Raw genomic sequence first — 18,589 nt, 5'->3', positions numbered from 1 at the left:
GTGATAATCGCAAATTTTGTAAGCTGTCGCATACAAGCCTTTTGAGAGCATTGCGCTTTCTCATTAATTGCTGCTCGGAATTTTGATGATTTGCGAGTCTAGGTCTTTTCTTAATGCAAGGAAGCCTCACTCACACTTCTGTTCTTTAAAATGCTCCAAAAAAATCAACATGGGATTCATGACACGTGCAGACCTTTGTTTTCGTGCATATCCCAGGTGTATATAATGATGAATGCTGGCTGTTTGTAAATTTTATGTACAATTCTGTTCATGTGATTAGCATAAGGAAACATCCATGAACAAATACAGATAAGAAAAAAAAAAAAAAAAAAAAAACGAATGCTCAAATGTTCGTGGGAAACCATTTTGACACACAGTTTACGATCAAATGTGATCACACACACGTCTCGTGAATGAGGCCCAATGTCTCAGTTCGGCTTAGCACAGATATAACTACACACCCGTGCATTAGAGAGTCTCGCAGGAAGATGATTAGTGGTGAAAGTAGGCCAGAAAAGTTTTAAGGACCTCACTTGTTGCTTTTGGACTCTTGCCCACAGCTCTCCACAAAACCCTGAATGGTTAAAATGAGTAAGTCTTCAGCCAGATGTGACAGCTCCACTCAGTCTGCGGTTCGTGAAAACTCGTTTTGCTTATGGCCGTGGTTAATCTGAACAAAATTTTAATTTAATTTGGATGTAAATGAGAACAGCCCAAAACTAGTACTGAAATATCTGTTCCTTCGTGTGGACGTTGGACTGACTGGACGTTTTATCGTCCGGGGACTCTTTTTCGCTCATTTTTGGACCGTGAAAGGAACTCCTCCTGCCAGAACAGGAAGGAGCACGGAGCGTGGACCATCCCTGCTGCTAAGGGATCTCTGTCGGCACCCGTCGACAGCTTGTGCAGGCCTCGACTGAAGAGCCGGGCTGGTCCTTCTGGGGCACTACAGTACACGTGTTCCAGAACAATCCACTGTGAATACAAATGTGCTTCAGGGAATGACGGTCAGGCCACCACAGGACATCTTACATATGATAAAAGGCTTCAAGGTCTTTGCTTGCACTTGCACACTTCTCCTCCTCCGTGTGGTATGCCCAGCATACAGAGAGCCGGATGATGGCTGATACCTAGGAGACCGTTTGAATTGCGACTTAAGACCGTTAGTTTAAAATCCCCTGAATGTGCCTCTGGGTTATCTGGCATGAAGATTTAAAATCCTCCCCCCCGTCCCCTCCTGCTTTGTGTGGTACGGATGGACCCTGGACCTGTGTAATATCAGATAGATGGAAATATGGGGTGTGAGGAGGGTTGGAGCCGGGAAGCGCGGGGGGCGGGGGGGATGGGAGGAGCTAGAGCTGGAGTCTTTGCAGAAGTGGATTCCAAACTGTCTGTAAATTTGAAGTGTTTGTAGACGTGAATTCCATACTGTCTCCGTAAGCGCTGGTTCATTTTGGAGTTGTTATTTTGAACCCTGAAGCATTCCCTCCCCCCACCCTGCCCCCCCAGCCCCTTAAGTTCGGCATACGTGAACACAGCGCCCGCACTCAGGTGCAGACCCCAAAACAGTCGGGCCGAGACCGTCTAAAGAGGGCGTTCCCGCTTACGCTTCCCAGCATGCTTTGAAGCGGTTCGTTTGTAGTGAGAATGCAGTCAGACCCAGCGGGCCCAAATCGCTATTCAGCATGCGTTTGGCGCGCTCTGGATAACCGCCAACAAATGTTATTTCTGCCGAAAACTTGCCAGGGTAGCTTCGCTATCTGTTTATAAATTTTGCCGCGCAAATAAAAAAAAAAAACTAAACTGTAAACTGTGGGGTAAATGAGATACCGTAACAAGTTAGTCCCCAATTTGGAACAAAGCCACTGAACAACAGGTGTGAAAAACGGCCCAATTTCAGACATTCTCTGAATTTTGCGAATGTGCGTTTATGGGTATATGTGCATGTATGTGTTAGATTCTTGTGTGTCTATGTAAATACGTATTGGTGTGTATGCGTGTGCACATGTGTATTTATCTGTCTATTTATCTGTGTGTATGTGTATGTGTGTACGTGTGTGCATGTGTATGTGTGTGTGTGTGTATATGTGTGTGTGTAGGTGTGTGTCCCAGAGGCAGTATCCCAGGAATATCAGATGAGTACTGAGCGATGGGGCAGGAGTTTGGGAGTTTAGGTGTTTGGTAGTTTGTGAGTGTGGGAGTTTGGGTGTTTGGTAGTTTGTGAGTGTGGTAGTTTGGGTGTTTGGGAGCTTGGGAGTTTGGGTGTTTGGAAGTTTGGGTGTTTGGAAGTTTGGGAGTTCAGGAGTTTGGGTGTTTGGGAGTTTGGAAGTTTGTGAGTTCAGGAGTTTGGGTGTTTGGGAGTTTGGGTGTTTGGGAGACTCTTGGTACCCTGGAGGGTCCAGGAAACAAACAGTGAGACAAACACGTGCTGTAGCTGGTGTGTGACTCTATTTATTAGTCTCAATAAGCAATTCACTGGGTAAAACAAATACTGTTACAACACAAAAAAAACATACTTTTTAAAGCAATCTTGGCGACAAGTTATAGGAACAATTTAATAATAAAAAGACAAGGGTTTCTGTCCTTGTTGTGTGTTTTTTTTGTAGTTGTTTTTTTTTCTTGCTGTGAGAATGGAGTCATTTTTCGCCGTGCAACTATGTTGCAACCAAATTGCTCCACCCAAGAACCTTTTTTTTTTCCTTTTTTATTCATTTGCAAATGCAAATATTTGTCAATAATAAATAATAATATAAAATGTTCTGCAAGTACACAAAAAGGTAGAGAATCCACCACAAGGTCAAATGTACAGTAAGGGAGGATGGGGGGACAGGGAGGGGGGTTTAGCAAAATTCGGTGGGGGGGGGGGGGGTTATTACAAGTCACAGAAAAGCGGATCATCTATACATCGACACTAGCAAGATAACAAAGTTGTTTTGATTTTTTGTTTTGTTTTTTACAAAGTGGATTTCAAACAAGAAGCAAGCATTATCATCATCGTCATCATCATCATCATCATCATCCTCAGAGCTGTAGGACACGCAAGCAAGAATTAAGGCAGCTTTTCTGTTCACCTTTTGAAAAGTAACATTAAAAAAGTTTTATTTAATACTACCCTTCTTCATTTTCTTATTCAAATGTTTTCAATATGACTGGCTGGAGCAGCAAGTTGTCATTGCATAAACATAGGTTGCTGACACAACCAACACACACAGTCTAAACTTTAATCTGTGGCCTGCTTTCCCAGGTCAGAGATACGTACCTTTTTTTTTTTATTTCTTTACTCGATTCAGATGAACGTGTAGAGCAGGTGGCGCGCGTGACTACACGGAAGTGGATTCCAAACTGTCTGTAAATTTGAAGTGTTTGTAGACGTGAATTCCATACTGTCTCCGTAAGCGCTGGTTCATTTTGGAGTTGTTATTTTGAACCCTGAAGCATTCCCTCCCCCCACCCCGCCCCCCCCCCCCAGCCCCTGAAGTTCGGCATACGTGAACACAGCGCCCGCACTCAGGTGCAGACCAAAACAGTCGGGCTGAGACCGTCGAGAGAGGGCGTCCTCGCCTACGTTTCCCAGCATGCTCTGAAGCGGTTCGTTTGTAGTGAGAATGCAGTCAGAGCCAGCGGGCCCAAATCGCTATTCACCATGCATTTGGCGCGCTCTGGATAACCGCCAACAAATGTTATTTCTGCCGAAAACTTGCCAGGGTAGCTTCGCTATCTGTTTATAAATTTTGCCGCGCAAAAAAAAGAAAAACTAAACTGTAAACTGTGGGGTAAATGAGGTACCATAACAAATTAGTCCCCAATTTGGAACAAAGCCACTGAACAACAGGTGTGAGAAACGGCCCGATTTCAGACATTCTCTGAATTTTGCGAATGTGCGTTCATGGGTATATGTGTATGTATGTGTTAGGTTCTTGTGTGTCTATGTAAATACGTATTGGTGTGTATGCGTGTGCACGTGTATTTATCTGTCTATTTATCTGTGTGTATGTGTATGTGTGTACGTGTGTGCATGTGTATGTGTGTGTATGTATATGTATGTATGTGTGTGTATATGTGTGTGTGTAGGTGTGTGTGTGTGTGTGCATGTATGTGTGTGTGTCCCAGAGGCAGTATCCCAGGAATATCAGATGAGTACTGAGCGATGGGGCAGGAGTTTGGGAGTTTAGGTGTTTGGTAGTTTGTGAGTGTGGGAGTTTGGGTGTTTGGTAGTTTGTGAGTGTGGGAGTTTAGGTGTTTGGTAGTTTGTGAGTGTGGGAGTTTGGGTGTTTGGTAGTTTGTGAGTGTGGGAGTTTGGGTGTTTGGGAGCTTGGGTGTTTGGGAGTGTGGGAGTTTGGGTGTTTGGGAGCTTGGGTGTTCTGGGGAGTTGGAGTGTTTGGGGATTGGGAGTTGGGAGTTGGGAGTTGGGTGTTGGTGTGTTGGGAGTGTGGAGTTGGGTGTTGGGAGCTTGGGTGTTTGGGAGTTGGAGTTTGGGAGTTTGGGAGTTTGGGAGTTTGGGTGTTTGGGTGTTTGGGTGTTTGGGAGTGTGGGAGTTTGGGTGTTTGGGAGCTTGGGTGTTTGGGAGTGTGGGAGTTTGGGTGTTTGGGAGTATGGGAGTTTGGGAGTTTGGGAGTTTGGGTGTTTGGGTGTTTGGGAGTGTGGGAGTTTGGGTGTTTGGGTGTTTGGAAGTTTTGGAGTTTGGGTGTTTGAGAGCTTGGGTGTTTGGGAGTGTGGGAGTGTGGGAGTTTGGGTGTTTGGGAGCTTGGGTGTTTGGGAGTGTGGGAGTTTGGGTGTTTGGGAGTATGGGAGTATGGGAGTTTGGGAGTTTGGGTGTTTGGGAGTGTGGGAGTTTGGGTGTTTGGAAGTTTGGGAGTTTGGGTGTTTGAGAGCTTGGGTGTTTGGGAGTATGGGTATTTGGGAGACTCTCGGTACCCTGGAGGGCCCAGGAAACAAACAGTGAGACAAACACGTGCTGTAGCTGGTGTGTGACTCTATTTATTAGTCTCAATAAGCAATTCACTGGGTAAAACAAATACTGTTACAACACAAAAAAACATACTTTTTAAAGCAATCTTGGCGACAAGTTATAGGAACAATTTAATAATAAAAAGACAAGGGTTTCTGTCCTTTTGTGTGTTTTTTTTGTAGTTGTTTTTTTTTTCTTGCTGTGAGAATGGAGTCATTTTTCGCCGTGCAACTATGTTGCAACCACATTGCTCCACCCAAGAACCTTTTTTTTTTCCCTTTTTTATTCATTTGCAAATGCAAATATTTGTCAATAATAAATAATAATATAAAATGTTCTGCAAGTACACAAAAAGGTAGAGAATCCACCACAAGGTCAAATGTACAGTAAGGGAGGATGGGGGGACGGGGAGGGGGGTTTAGCAAAATTCGGTGGGGGGGGGGGGGATATTACAAGTCACAGAAAAGCGGATCATCTATACATCGACACTAGCAAGATAACAAAGTTGTTTTGATTTTTTGTTTTGTTTTTTACAAAGTGGATTTCAAACAAGAAGCAAGCATTATCATCATCGTCATCATCATCATCATCATCATCATCATCCTCAGAGCTGTAGGACACGCAAGCAAGAATTAAGGCAGCTTTTCTGTTCACCTTTTGAAAAGTAACATTAAAAAAGTTTTATTTAATACTACCCTTCTTAATTTTCTTATTCAAATGTTTTCAATATGACTGGCTGGAGCAGCAAGTTGTCATTGCATAAACATAGGTTGCTGACACAACCAACACACACAGTCTAAACTTTAATCTGTGGCCTGCTTTCCCAGGTCAAAGATACGTACCTTTTTTTATTTATTTCTTTACTCGATTCAGATGAACGTGTAGAGCGTGACTACACTGACAAAGATGGGGCGGAGTCACGGCTGTGTGGTTGCCGTGGTTTCTCGCTGATTGACGTGTGCTTGGGGAACACAGTTCTGAGGGGTGCCGGGTGTTCCAAACAAAGATCCAGTTTGACTTGTGGCCTTTACCGACTCAACAGTGCCTCACAAAGGAAATCAGACCACCTTGATCTGTGATTTGGACTCAGGCAAGGACACCGTTATTTAAATTTATAGCTGCTTGCCTTTCCAAATATCAGTTTCAACTATATTGTGTATTCTGAAAGTTTCAGTTTCTCAGAATTTCAGCAGTTGTTATAATTATTATGTTGGATGGCTGGCTCCGGAGTTTGGCGTGAAGAACGATGTATCGTTTTACCTGCATAGCATCATATTACTACTGGCAGATCCCCACAGTGTAGGCCGTAGTTGTGTTGTATGTAAAAACTGTCAAAAGTAGCTGGACCAGGCATTACTCAGCATGGAATGGCGAACAATTCGCAGGCAACTAACAACAGCGACACCTGGTGGCCGATTCTGGTCGCTGTCATAAAACAATGATCACGCAAACACTATTTCTCGCCTGCCCACACGCCCGCGGGGGTAGGTAGCCTAATCCAGCAGTTTTACCAGGGCCGAGTAGCGCCAGATTGTCACAAAAACGCGTCGGCGGGGGGGGTGGGGAGGGGGGGGGGGAGGTTTCCAGACTTCCTGGTATCCGAGAGAAAAGGTCAACGAAAGTGACGCGGTTGGGGTCGGGGCTGGGGCTGGGGCTGGGGCTCCCTGGTTTTTTACCAGCTACCCCGCTCCCGTATGTAACCGCGGAGACGAGCCGGGCTGCCCGGGGTCCGGCGCGGGCGCGGACATGCCGCTGCCAGACAGAACAGCCCTGTTGCCGGGGTATCATTGTTTGAAACCCGTCTCCCCCCAGCGTCCGTCACCGACCGCAGCCACTACAACGGTTTCCCGTTTCAGGGCTATATCTGTCCGGACCGTCGCCCCGGCTACGGTTACGCCGGGCAAGGTCGCGCAGGCACAAAAATATATCCGCGCAAAAAAAATGGAAATCGTATTTCACCAGCTGCAGTCTCGGCGATTTCCTCTCTCTTAATTGTTATTGAGAAGTTTGGGATGCTGCCGCTCCTTTCAAAAAAATAAATAAATAAAAAATAGTAATTGATTTAGCCATAAATTAGTTCATTAGCATCGGTATTCATAACAAACTCAGGGGTAGACTAGATTATGATACTGCAAAGCTTAAAATAGCAGGATAACAGGAGATGGATATGGTTTCTGAAAGCAAAAACTGCATAGGAAAGTTTCGCTCTCAAAGTCCCAGATACAGAGAAACGCCCAGACTGTTTTCATCTTTCATTAGATCCAGGTGTCTGTGTGTGCGTGTCTCTGTGTGAGGGTGTGTGTGTGTGTGTGAGGGTGTGTGCGTGTCTCTGTGTGAGGGTGTGTGAGGGTGTTCCTGGAGGGAATAAAAGTGCAGGAGTATACGTGTGTTTATTAGCCACGGTGGACATGAACTTTGCATCCACAGCGTGGCCTGCACTGGGACGTACGTGTTGGAGTGTGTGAGTGTGTGTGTGCGCGTGTGTGGCATGCGTGTGTGAGTGTGTGTGGCGTGTGTGTGCGCGCGTGTGTGGCATGCGTGTGTGAGTGTGTGTGGCGTGTGTGTGCGCGTGTGTGTGGCATGCGTGAGTGTGTTTGCGTGCGTGTGTGTCTGTGCCGTGCGGGAGTGTGTTTGCATGCATGTGCGCGTGTTTGAGGGAGGCAAGCGTGAAGTAGCCATGGAATGTCAGCAAACTCCTGGCTGTCATGGCGACAGAGTGCCTTGTGGAGTGAGAGATCCACCTCTCTCTAAGAAACAGGGGGTGGGGCTGGGAGGGGGGGGGGAGGGGGGGGTTCTAGGGTGCAGTGTGATGCAGGGGGGGGAAACACGCAAAGCTGAAGTCCGATATCCACCCCCCCTCAGGCGTCACCGCCATCCTCTCAGACTGGCGCTCACGTGGATCTGCTCTCAGCCCTTCAATTCAGCCCGCTGCAGTCCTTAGCCCTCTGAGGAGCAGGCTTTTTGGAATGTTATTTCTTTAAAAATTCTAAATCAGTGTTCTAGAACCCCACAGCAGTGATTGTTACATCAGCATTAGAATGTTCAGTTAAGAACTTTACAATCTGGAATACCACTGCTTTCAATGACCAGCAGTGATTGTGACATCAGCATTAGAATGTTCAGTTGAGAACATTCTAATCACATATTTGTGATCTCCCACCTTTAAAGGGTTAATACTGCCCTTCCCCAGCTGTCATTATCTAGACGGCTTTCCTTTAGCTGGCCTTGGTGACAAGCTGCCTCATAAATATTTACTTCCTGTTATCTCCTGTTTGTCTCTCCGTTGCCTAGATTGCCTGACAATACAAACACTTGTATTTTCTTTCCCCTGTCAGTTGTAAAAGACAAATATGTAAAATAGCTTAGTGTAATGTTGTGAGATACAGAAGTGGACTCTGTGGGTTTTGTGTGTGTGTGTGTGTGTGTGTGGGCGGGAGGGGGGATGTATGAGCAGTGTGTGTTTGAGCTTGTACTCATGTATGCTTGCGGTTGGGCATGTGTGTGCATGTATGTGTGTGTGTGTGTGTGTGTGTGTGTGTGTGCATATATGTGTGTGTGTGTGTGTGTGCGTGCGTGCGTGCTCGCATGTGTATGTGTGTGCATGTGTGTGTGTCCGCGTGCGTGCGTCTGAGTACTGAGAGGTTGGCCTAAGCGTTTGAGAGCTGCTGCAGCTGGAAGAATCACAGAGACTCACAGAGGGGAAAAAAAGCAGAAGCAATCATTAGTGTGACACAGGATCCCCTCCTCGGCGTAAGTGAACCAGCTCCGAAATGCCTGACCGTCAACACAGACCGGCTCCAGTTTCACCAGCGACTCTGAGTCAACAGTCTCTAATCTGGACACTGGTCTCAGGTTCCACCGGCCTGGCTCTGACAGAGAGCGGCAGAAAAACAGAGGCCTAGAACAGGGGGAGGGAGATAAACGGCAGAGAGAAAGAGAGAGAGAGACAGAGAGAGAGAGGGAGGGAGAGGGAGGGAAAGGGAAAGAGTGGGGAGTGGAGAGAGATGGAGACGTCGGAGAGAGGGAATGGAGAGAGCAAGAAAGGGGGTGGGAGGTCAAGAGGGAAAGAGAGGAAGAGAAAGAAAGATTGGGGTGTGGGGCAAACAGAGAGAGAGAGACAGAGACGGAGAGAGAGAGGTAGAGGGAGAGAAAGGGTGAGGCAGACAGAGAAACAGAGAGAGATAGAGTGAGCGGGAGATAGAGAGAGAGAGGGGTGACCCCTCGAACGCCCCTCTCGGCCCCGCCTCCTCACCCTCTCTCGCCCTCTTGTCCTCCGCCCACGCTCTGGGGAGGGGGCGGCAGCTCGCACCCCTGGGTGCCATCGGGGGGCGCCAGTGCGCGGGTCTGCGGTTGCACAGCCCCCCCCCCCCCGGTCTGACAGGGATTCTTTTTTACTTCTCTGTCACCCGACACCCGAGCGTGAGCAGGCCAGACAGAGTCAAAGCTCTGTGTGATACAGATACAGTTTCTACCACAAAAAGAGAGAGAGAGAGAGAGAGAGAGGGAGAGAGGGGGGAAGAGAAAGCGGGGGAAGAAAGAGAGGAAAAAAAAAGTTCCAGCAAGAAAAATAAAACCTGCAGATGGACCCGGGTTTTTGAAAAGGGAGACGGCTCTAAAATGTGTAACAATTAGACCTCAGAGCTAAAAAAGCCAATTAAACTCGCATGAAACCCAACTCCTCAAGAAGGAGGGGGGGGGTGGGGGGTGGGGGCGGCTGCAGTGTTGGGTTACATTTCACTTTGTTTGGCATCCAGAAGCAAAAAAAAAAAAAAAAAAAAAAACACTATTTGAAAAATGGAGACTGGGAGGCTGAAAATGGGGGAAGGTTTGGTTGTGTGTGTGTGTGTGTGTGTGTGTGTGTGTGTGTGCGAGTGTGTGCGAGTGTGTAGGGCGTTTCTGAGACAGAATGAATAGATATCACAGCAAAGCAAAACTCCAATATCGAGTAACAGGGGAGAGAAAAACCCCACCACATTATAGCCTACGTTGGTTATGATTGGCTTCTACATTTACAATGATAATGGCTATCAATTAAAAAAGAAAAAGTCCCATTAAGCGGGAAAAATACTGCAACCCTATTGGTTCCCTTGATATAAATTGCATGAGCATTGGCTTATGGGGAGGCCAGAGCAGCAGTCAAGCTCTAGACTGTACCTCTACATTTTCAATAAAATCACCACCATTGATTTTTACTTTTGAACTTTTTGAGTCCCTGTCGTTTTTGTAGCGAACGGCTATCCAGTAGCCTATTTGGCCCTTTGTATGGTTACCGTAACAACAGTACCTGTCTTTCAGAGACACGGCGGCATATACCTTAAACTGTCAAAAGCGTTTTTTGTATTTTTGGCGGGAAAATCGGAAGCTCTCTTCCTTCCCCTTTTAGGAGTCGGCTTTGACACGTAGAGACAAGCCTCCGCACCGAGGCGGGGGGTGGCAGGGGGTGGTGGTGGGGAGGATCATTGGTTACGGAGACGAGGCTCCGCTCGTCGCGCCGAGGCCCGGCGGCGCGATTAGCTTTGGCGGCGCTTCAGACGGACGCCAGCGCCCCGCGCTCAGGTTTCGCCTCCCGACCCGCTAATTGAACGACAATTACGTTACGCTCGCGCGGCGAGGAATAAATTACAGCGCCGACGGGTTCCTCGCCGGGCGCGCCGGGGCGGTGCGCGAACGCTCGCCGTAAATCTGAGGAGCGAACGTTTCGGCGTCGCCGCTCTCGACGCGGGCGACAAAAGGAGAGGATTCGGGGGAAGGGGGACGGAGGAATGGCCTTTTCGGAAACAGGCGTCGGCCTCATAAATCGCCCCCCGGTGACGCTGAGGTGAATTTCAGCGCCTCCCGCTCTTCTCTGGCGAAAGACGCGCGCCGTCAGGCCCGGGAAGAGGCTCGATTGATGCGGTACTGTCTGCCAGTGACCGGGGGAAAAGAGGAGAGGGGATCGTCTGAACGACTTTCGACGTTTCTAATTAGGAACAGTTTTCACGCAGTGTACGGGAGATTACGATAAATAACAGAAAAAAGAAACGTGGTAACAAATGTCTCGAAATTAACTGGAGGGCTAATTGATTGATTTGGGCTCTGCTTGGTTTAGCCTTGTGGACAGACTAGCAGAAGTTTTAGCGAAAGCGCAGAGCGAAAAGTGCAGAACCTTCCGGATCCAGGCACGTACAAGGAAGCTTCCCCTCACTCCCCCCTCCCACCTGATCACGGGTGCCACCCCCCCTCCAAGGCTGAAACGAAAAGTTCCCGACCTGAACTGTTTAACCTGACCTTAAACTCAACCTATATATATATAGCCTGTGGGCAGGGCCTAGGCCCAGACTGGCTCTGAGTTCCAGTGAGGTCACAATGGTGGTTTGTGAGGTCGGAGCTTCGATTGGATGCGGCCTTGGGGAAGCGAGGCTGCTTCCTGAACACTGTCCAGCGGGGAGGCGGGGCCTGCTGCAGGGAGGCGGGGCCTGCTGCAGGCGAGGCTCGTGTCTTACTGGATCTTTGTTGGAACACCGTCGACACGGTCGAGGAGAAGACAATATGAGCGATGACTAGGCCCTGGCACAGGTGTGGGGGGGGCGGGGGGGGGGGGCATGGACGATCAATCTACAGTGTACAAACAAATGGATTGAACTGGGATGTAAGTTTTTTTTGGGGGGGGGGGGGCCTTTGGGGTGGGGTGGAGCTCGCCCACAATGCACTGCTGCTTCTTACGGACTTGCTGGTGAGATCCACACGAGTGCATATGAGTTCAGTTTTCTACCCTGTTGTCCTGGAGCCAGTGAATAAGGATTGGTTTGATTGCACATTCTCTCTTTTTTTTTTATGCCATGAAAAAAAAAAAACAAAACACATAAGCCAAACAGTGAGAGGACACCGTTGTGAAGGGGGGGGGGGGTGGGGCAGAGTCTTTTCCTCCTCCTGGCCCCGCCCTAGTTTCCCAGGTCTCTCTACCCTGCCCCCCCCTCACCCCCCGATCCCGGAGGGGGGGGGGGGGGGCGGGGGCCAGTGTCCCTGGTGTCTCCCCCAGCACTGAGGGCCATCCAGGTGTGAATTTCATCACTTCTTCTCCCTCGTTATTTGAAATTCTTCTCACGGCGCCCGGAGAACCTTCTCCTCGGATTGTTTTACGTCTTCCAGGAGGGATTTTGGTCTCCGGTTCGAAAACAAGCGCTCTGTTCCCGGTGGAGATTGGTGGAAGAAGTGGGGAGGTTGTGGGGGGGGGAGGAGGGGGGGGCGGGCAGGGAGCAGGGGTTCTGTGTGTACCCTGGAAATCTGAGAAGAGCGAACATTTACCAAGTTTTCTTGGCACTCAGTCAACGGAGAAACACTCACGAATCTGGACCCCCCCCCACCACCACCCCCCCCCCCCCAGGACTGGATCAGGGTGCTCAAAGCCACACTGGACATACAGTACTGGGGGAAAAAAACAAAACAATGTAGGACCCTATAAGGGAGGGACAGAGGGGGGAAAAACATCTCCCCAAAACATGAGGAAGAGTGAAAAGTAGACACACCATGGCAAATAAACACACCCCCCTGTGCTAAATTATTTCCTGGAGTTCCAGACTGTGGGAGGGGAGTTTTGAGAGGGGGGGGGGTCCATCCAGCATTACTGTGCTGAACCAATAAACAAAAAATGATTGGCTGAGGGTCAAAGGTCAGAGTTTGGGAGTTGGCAGGACCCACGTGATTGGCCTTGGTCTGTGCTCTGGATTTTGGGTACCATGGTGCCCATCCGATGGTGTGTGGCAAGGTGGAGCACAGCGAGTGCTGGTTGGCTTGGAGAGGGGCGGAGCTTGCATGGGCGTGGTGGGGGCTGGGGGCGGAGCTTGCATGGGGCGGGGGGGGGAGCTGGTGCTGTCCGTAGTGGGGCAGGGCGTGGCACCGAGGCTTGGCCCATCTCTCTTCAGCCCATTAGCGACACGCTGTCCGTCAGCAGAGCTGGGAACAGGAAAGGAGAGACAGAGGTCAGAGGTCACGTGCTTGAATCTGGGCCTCCTGACAGGACATCTCCCAAGCTCAATTCTGCAGTACGGTACACACTGTTTTCAAGCCATAAAAGGGAAAAAAATATGTAATTTAAAACAAAGCAAAGCACAGAAAAAAAACTGAATCGACTGAAATTTCACTTTTGGGATTTTACGATGCAAATTCACTCTGTGATTCCTGTAAGTGATATTCTCACTCACTGTACAGACAAATAAATGTCAATAAAGCAATTCATGCTGAAACGTCCCAGAGCCAAGCCAAAGTTTTCATGCTGGTCCCACCCAGGGGCCCTACTGGTGACATCATCAGAGAAAGAGCGACAGAGCGACAGAAACGTGAAATGTGTGGCGTGAGGGGTGAAACGAGGTGAGTGTCTGAAGTAAAGGATTCTGGGTATGTTTTGGTCTCTTTCTGTCCCTCAGGGGTCCTCCTGTGTGAGAGCTCACACCGACACCCCCAACCCCCCACCCATCCCCACCCCTGCCTCCCATCTCAGGGAGAGCTTTTTTCTGAACATATTTTCGTCGCTTTCTGCTGTCGTTTGGAGTTTGTGTTTTTTTAGACAGCCTTTTCTCCAAACGGCCGTGATGTGGCGTGACAGCAAAGGGCTGGAGCATCAGCTCAGCTCCAAGAGCTGGTGGAGCCGATGTCCCACAGCCACAAGAACAGAAACGGACCCGACCCTGTCACTGAGCCGTGGGGGACGCCTACAGCCTGACGGCCAGCTCTGCCTACAGGACCTCAGGACGTAAGCGGAGCCGCGCGATTTCAGAGGCAAAGGCATGTTGTGCCCAAAATGACAGGATTTAAAATGAATTCCCTGACTCTCAATGAACACAACTCACACACAAGAGTTTTCATTTTTTTACTTCAGTAGAAGTAGAATCATCTTTTCAAAGAGGAGGAAAACTAAAATGAACACTTCCTTTTAACTAGAAAAACGTGCTTCTTTCCCTTAGCCAATCTTTATAAAAATATCTCACGTGCTACAAAGCCAAAACAGATTCACTCCAAAAACCCCAATGAAAGCTTACATTAAATAAAACCTTTGCATGAATGTTTGATTACAAAAAAAGTTTAATAAGACTATTTTTTAAAGTGCTTTTTGTATGTGCGTACATGTGAGATTGTGTGTGTGTGGGTGTGTGCGTGTGTGTGCGCGCGCGTGTGTGTGTGTGTGCCCCTCTGTGGGTAGACTCTTGGGCCCTAAACTAGAACAGGGGTGTCAAACCCCAGTCCTGGAAGCCTGCGGCCTTGTTTTTACGGTTTTCCTGCAATCGGCAGCCAGCAATGGCCTTGGGAACAGGCTGTGTGGACTCCTCAGTCCAGGCCTGTCCAGCTGAAGCTGAGGAACACTGGTGTGGAAAGCAGGCTTTAGTTCCAACTGGATGCTCCAAACGCCCGATTCGACAGATCTGGGCCCTGATTACAGAGCACGGCCAAGTTGATTAGTGGTGTTTTCGCTCTGTGTAGCACCGCTGGCTCTCTCTGATTGGACGCCCGTGCTGCAGCCAATCAGGGGGCTTAAATTTAGAGCTGAAGCGTGGGGAGAACCAGCAGGCGCTGTGGCCCTCCTGCGGCGGGGCAGTGCAGTGGAAGGGCACAGGGCCGGCCCCAGGGGTTATAGTGGCCCTAAACAATAACGCTGTTGAGGCCCCAAAGAGCTCCAACATAAAAAAAATCTGAAATAAACTTGAATTGTACGGATCGGGGGTGGTTGTGGCCCTCAGCGACTGCATTGAGTGTTTATGCCAGCGGTCGGCCGTGGTGGTGGGGTGGGTAGTGTTGCTGCTCTGCATATGCTAACGGGAGGGACAGCGCCATCTAACCACAGCACGGCTGGCCTTGGACACCGTGTCGAGCTGACATCCGGAATGGGAGGGGAAGGGGATGGGAGGGGACGGGTGGAGTGGGGGGGGGGTGGGTGGGGGGCTAGGGGCCAATCGGTGAGCGAAGGGGGCCCGCTCCTGGCACAATGGCGGGCATTGTGCGGTCCCCGTGGCAACGGGCAGGGCCGGTGAAAGGCAGACACGTGACAGAGCCGCGGCGCGGGAACGCCAGCGAGCGCTTCAGTACCGGGAGATGGCCGACCACGCCCCGAAAAACCCCACACCGGCTGGAACGTGAAATCCCAAAATCCAGGGAGTATGCGTTCTGGCATGTCAAAAAAAAAAACCAAAAAAGCATGCGCAATCGGATATGTGTGTTACGGAACTGGAGAGACCTCGTGCTACGTAGCTAGCGCACCGTAGCGCATCGCTATTGCGAGGAGAATCCCGCGGCGGTAAAACGCTCGACGTTCGCGCAGGGAGAGTACGAAGGGTCGCGAACGCGCCGTAAATAAATGACGTGCGACTCGTTTCTGAGAACGACGACGTCGTTCTTCTTCGGAGGAGGAGGACGAGCTCCCGGTTAGCTTTAAGATGCCGTGCCACAGGGCAGCTTCCACCACAGAAGAAGAAACTCGCGGGGCCTGCCAAGGGGGGGGGGGTAAGAGAGGTCAAACGGCCCCCAAAGCTTCTAGGCTCTTCTCTCTGCTTCTCCAGTTTTTATAACAAAATCATGTGTCCGTTTCCTCAAACTCCCTCGCACCCCTCTCCTCCCCTCTCCTCACATGTTTTCTGTACCCCTCCCCTCCCCTCCTTCCTCTCAGAGCAGGGGTGTCGGTCTCCTTTAAAAAATTTTGGGTCCTCCGGGGGCTGTGGAGGAGCCAGCCATCCAATAGTTTTGTCCGTGCCGACACGCAGTCGATCAACCAATAAATAATAATAATATGTAATACCGTTATTTTCACTGACAGGTATCATCAGTGCAACCAATGCACAAGTAAAGATCATTAACAGCCTGACACGACACATCATACACACGCACACACAACACTACACAACACTCAACACACTGCACACTACACACACACACACACCACACACACACACACACTCACACATGCACACTTACACACACACACACACCACACGCACACACACACTCACACATGCACACGCACACACACACACACACACACACACACACAAAACACGCACACACACACTCACACATGCACACGCACACACACACACACACCACACACACACACACACACACACACACCGCACGCACACACACACTCACACACGCACACAAAACAGGAGCCTAAAAACCATAAATGAGTTTCCTTTCACGGACGAGAGGAACATGGCCCTCCACCTTTCAGTGGTGGGACAGCGAGCAAGGGGCACCGCCCCCCCCTCTCCAAATCTCATGGGGTGTGGCGCTGCACATCGTGGTAAAGACCCCCATGTGCCTGACAGGATGTGCTCTCGTTCCAGGCCAGGGGTCAGAATTCTGCACAACCCCCCCCCACCCCCGATCTCCACCCCTCCCTCCCCACTCTGCATCAATCCGAAATTTTTCGTACCCGCACGAAGAGATCGCGTTACCCGCGATGCACTAGCACACACAAAATAAAACCGTGGAAACCCGAGAAGAAACGCCAGTATTTCCTTTACGCTGAAACCCTCCACTCTGGCCGCCTCCTTTGTCTGGCGCGCAGAGAGCGTTTCTGAAGACTTTCAGCTAAAAATACAAATGACATTTCTTGCAAAAAAAAAGCAAAATTTTGCAGTCCACCAGCAGCGGGGAAAGGTGGCTCGTTCGAGGGTCAAAACCGCGCTCTAGGATTACAGCAACACAAGCTCCCCGCGGCTTTTACTGGCAGAAGGACCGTAACTTCGCGTGAAACGGTTGCTAAGGGGGACGCTGGAAACAACCAACAAAACTGACCAGAGCGGCATCGAACTTCCGAACTTAGACCCGGGGGGGGGGGGGGGGTGGAAGGAGAATTCCGCAGGATTCCGGGGAAAGGTAACTCGAACCCTTTCGCTCCCCGAGTGATGCGACAGAGGAGAGTCGGGACAGAAGGTCACGCGCACGCCTCACCGCACCGGGGTGTCTGATAGGTCGGGCACAAGGTCACATGACTCAGGGATCTGAGGGGACGGGGGGGGGCGTTCAGTTCATCAGGAAAGGGTACAGTAGGGTACAGTAGCACAAGCATGAGCTTTGGAAGAAGTACAAGACACAGGAAGTGTGAAACTGAGAAAATATAACCCTTCTCTTTTAATGCTGGAGAACTGTGAGTAGAGGGGGGAAGGAGGAAGAGGAGGAGGAGGAGGAGAGGGAGGAGGGAGAGAGAGAAGGAGACACATGACCCCGCGTTTCAGGCCGAAGGCTCCCATCTCAGGTTTCAGCCTCTCGGACTCTCAGACTTGGCGCTTTATGACCCTCTCAGACAGAGCCGTGGGAGAGCTGACTCTCTGTGGAAGGAGCCGTCCTGCTCCCTCCCATCCCGGCGGTGTCGTACAATGGGTAAGGAACCCGTCCTGTAACCTAAAGGTCGCAGGTTCAAATCCCGGGTAGGTCATTGTACCCTTGAGCAAGCTACTTAACCGGCATTGTTTCAGTATATATCCAGCTGTGTAAATGGATGCAATTTAAATGTCATGTAAAAGTTGGATACGTCGCTCTGGATAAGAGCATCTGCTAGATGCCTGTAATGTAATCCCGCTCCATTACGCTACATTTATTTGGGAGATGCTTTTAACCAAAGCAACGTACAATAAGTGCGTACCGAAGGTCATTGGAACAACTACAAAAAAAACAGCTCTGATAAGGTACACTGCTCATTAATGTGACAGTTATTCATAGCCATGAACATAGCGAGTCCAGTTCACACAGTAAGCATAGGCTAGGGCAGAAAGTAGTGTAAAGTCAAACTAGGAGGCCCCTTACCCCCCATCCCATCCAGGAGGGAGGTGGAGTACGGACCAATGGTACCTCCAGCGTTGACTGGCTTTTTTTTTCCTTCTCTTTTTTTATAATTTGAAAAATCCTTGAGTTCTTTGACAGAGGTTTGCTAGTGTCAGGCTTTCCCTCTTGTAGACTGACTGACATACTGTGCCAAAAAATGGTCTTTCCAAATTTTTATCTTCCTCACTTTTTCCTTGTCCTGTCATCAATTCCAAATCAACAGTAGGGCAATTTAAGTCACCCATAATAATAGCCTCACCTTTACTGTTTTAGATTTCCATAGAGCATTGTATGCATACCACTGTCTGAAGCCGGCGGCCGGTAACATGCGCCTATGTTAAGGCCTTCCGCATGTTCCCCTATGAGCTCAATACAAGTATCCTCACCCGGTATGGGCTGGTAAATTTCTGGAATTTCCTGCACATCAAGATTTTCTCTTACATAAGAGAGCCACACCCCCAGTTCTCTTAACGGATCTATCCTTCTTAATAGGTTTAACAGCAACAAAGATTTTCACTGTAGGACCTTCTTACATTGCTTAAAATATGGGTTTTAAATTAACATCAAATGCACACATTAAAAACACTACAACCCACCAGCAAACTTTTCCCAACACAAACTCCTTTACTCTCCTCTCTCTCCACCACCAAGCAGGGAGTGCGTATCAAGGAAGAGCAATCGAGCAAGAGCAATCAGCCAAGCGACAAGCATAGCCACACATACACACACACACACACACACACTTATTGATAATCAAAGCCCATATATGTTGTCATATGTCTTCCCTGAATGACTGAAACAGAGCTCCAGCTGTACAGTGAGTTGGTGTGTGTGTGTGTGTGCGTGTGCGCG

The 18,589-nt window shown here is 49.3% G+C and overlaps 1 protein-coding gene across 6 annotated transcripts in view; it reads right to left on the bottom strand.

Moving 5' to 3' along the window:
• Window positions 1-10,453: 10,453 nt before the first annotated feature.
• The window catches only part of sobpa (sine oculis binding protein homolog (Drosophila) a), an 82,644-nt gene continuing 74,508 nt past the window's right edge, over window positions 10,454-18,589 (bottom strand). For all 6 annotated transcript variants that reach the window (XM_064302831.1, XM_064302842.1, XM_064302848.1 and 3 more), the window contains one exon: window positions 10,454-12,880. In XM_064302831.1, the coding sequence (XP_064158901.1) occupies window positions 12,846-12,880 (35 nt within the window). In that variant the 3' untranslated portion in view covers window positions 10,454-12,845. The remainder of the gene's footprint in view (window positions 12,881-18,589) is intronic.

Source organism: Anguilla rostrata, chromosome 1 (genome assembly GCF_018555375.3).
Source record: "Anguilla rostrata isolate EN2019 chromosome 1, ASM1855537v3, whole genome shotgun sequence".
NCBI lineage: Eukaryota > Metazoa > Chordata > Actinopteri > Anguilliformes > Anguillidae > Anguilla > Anguilla rostrata.
Note: the sequence above shows the minus strand (reverse complement) of the source record. Positions and strands in the feature narration are given on the sequence as shown.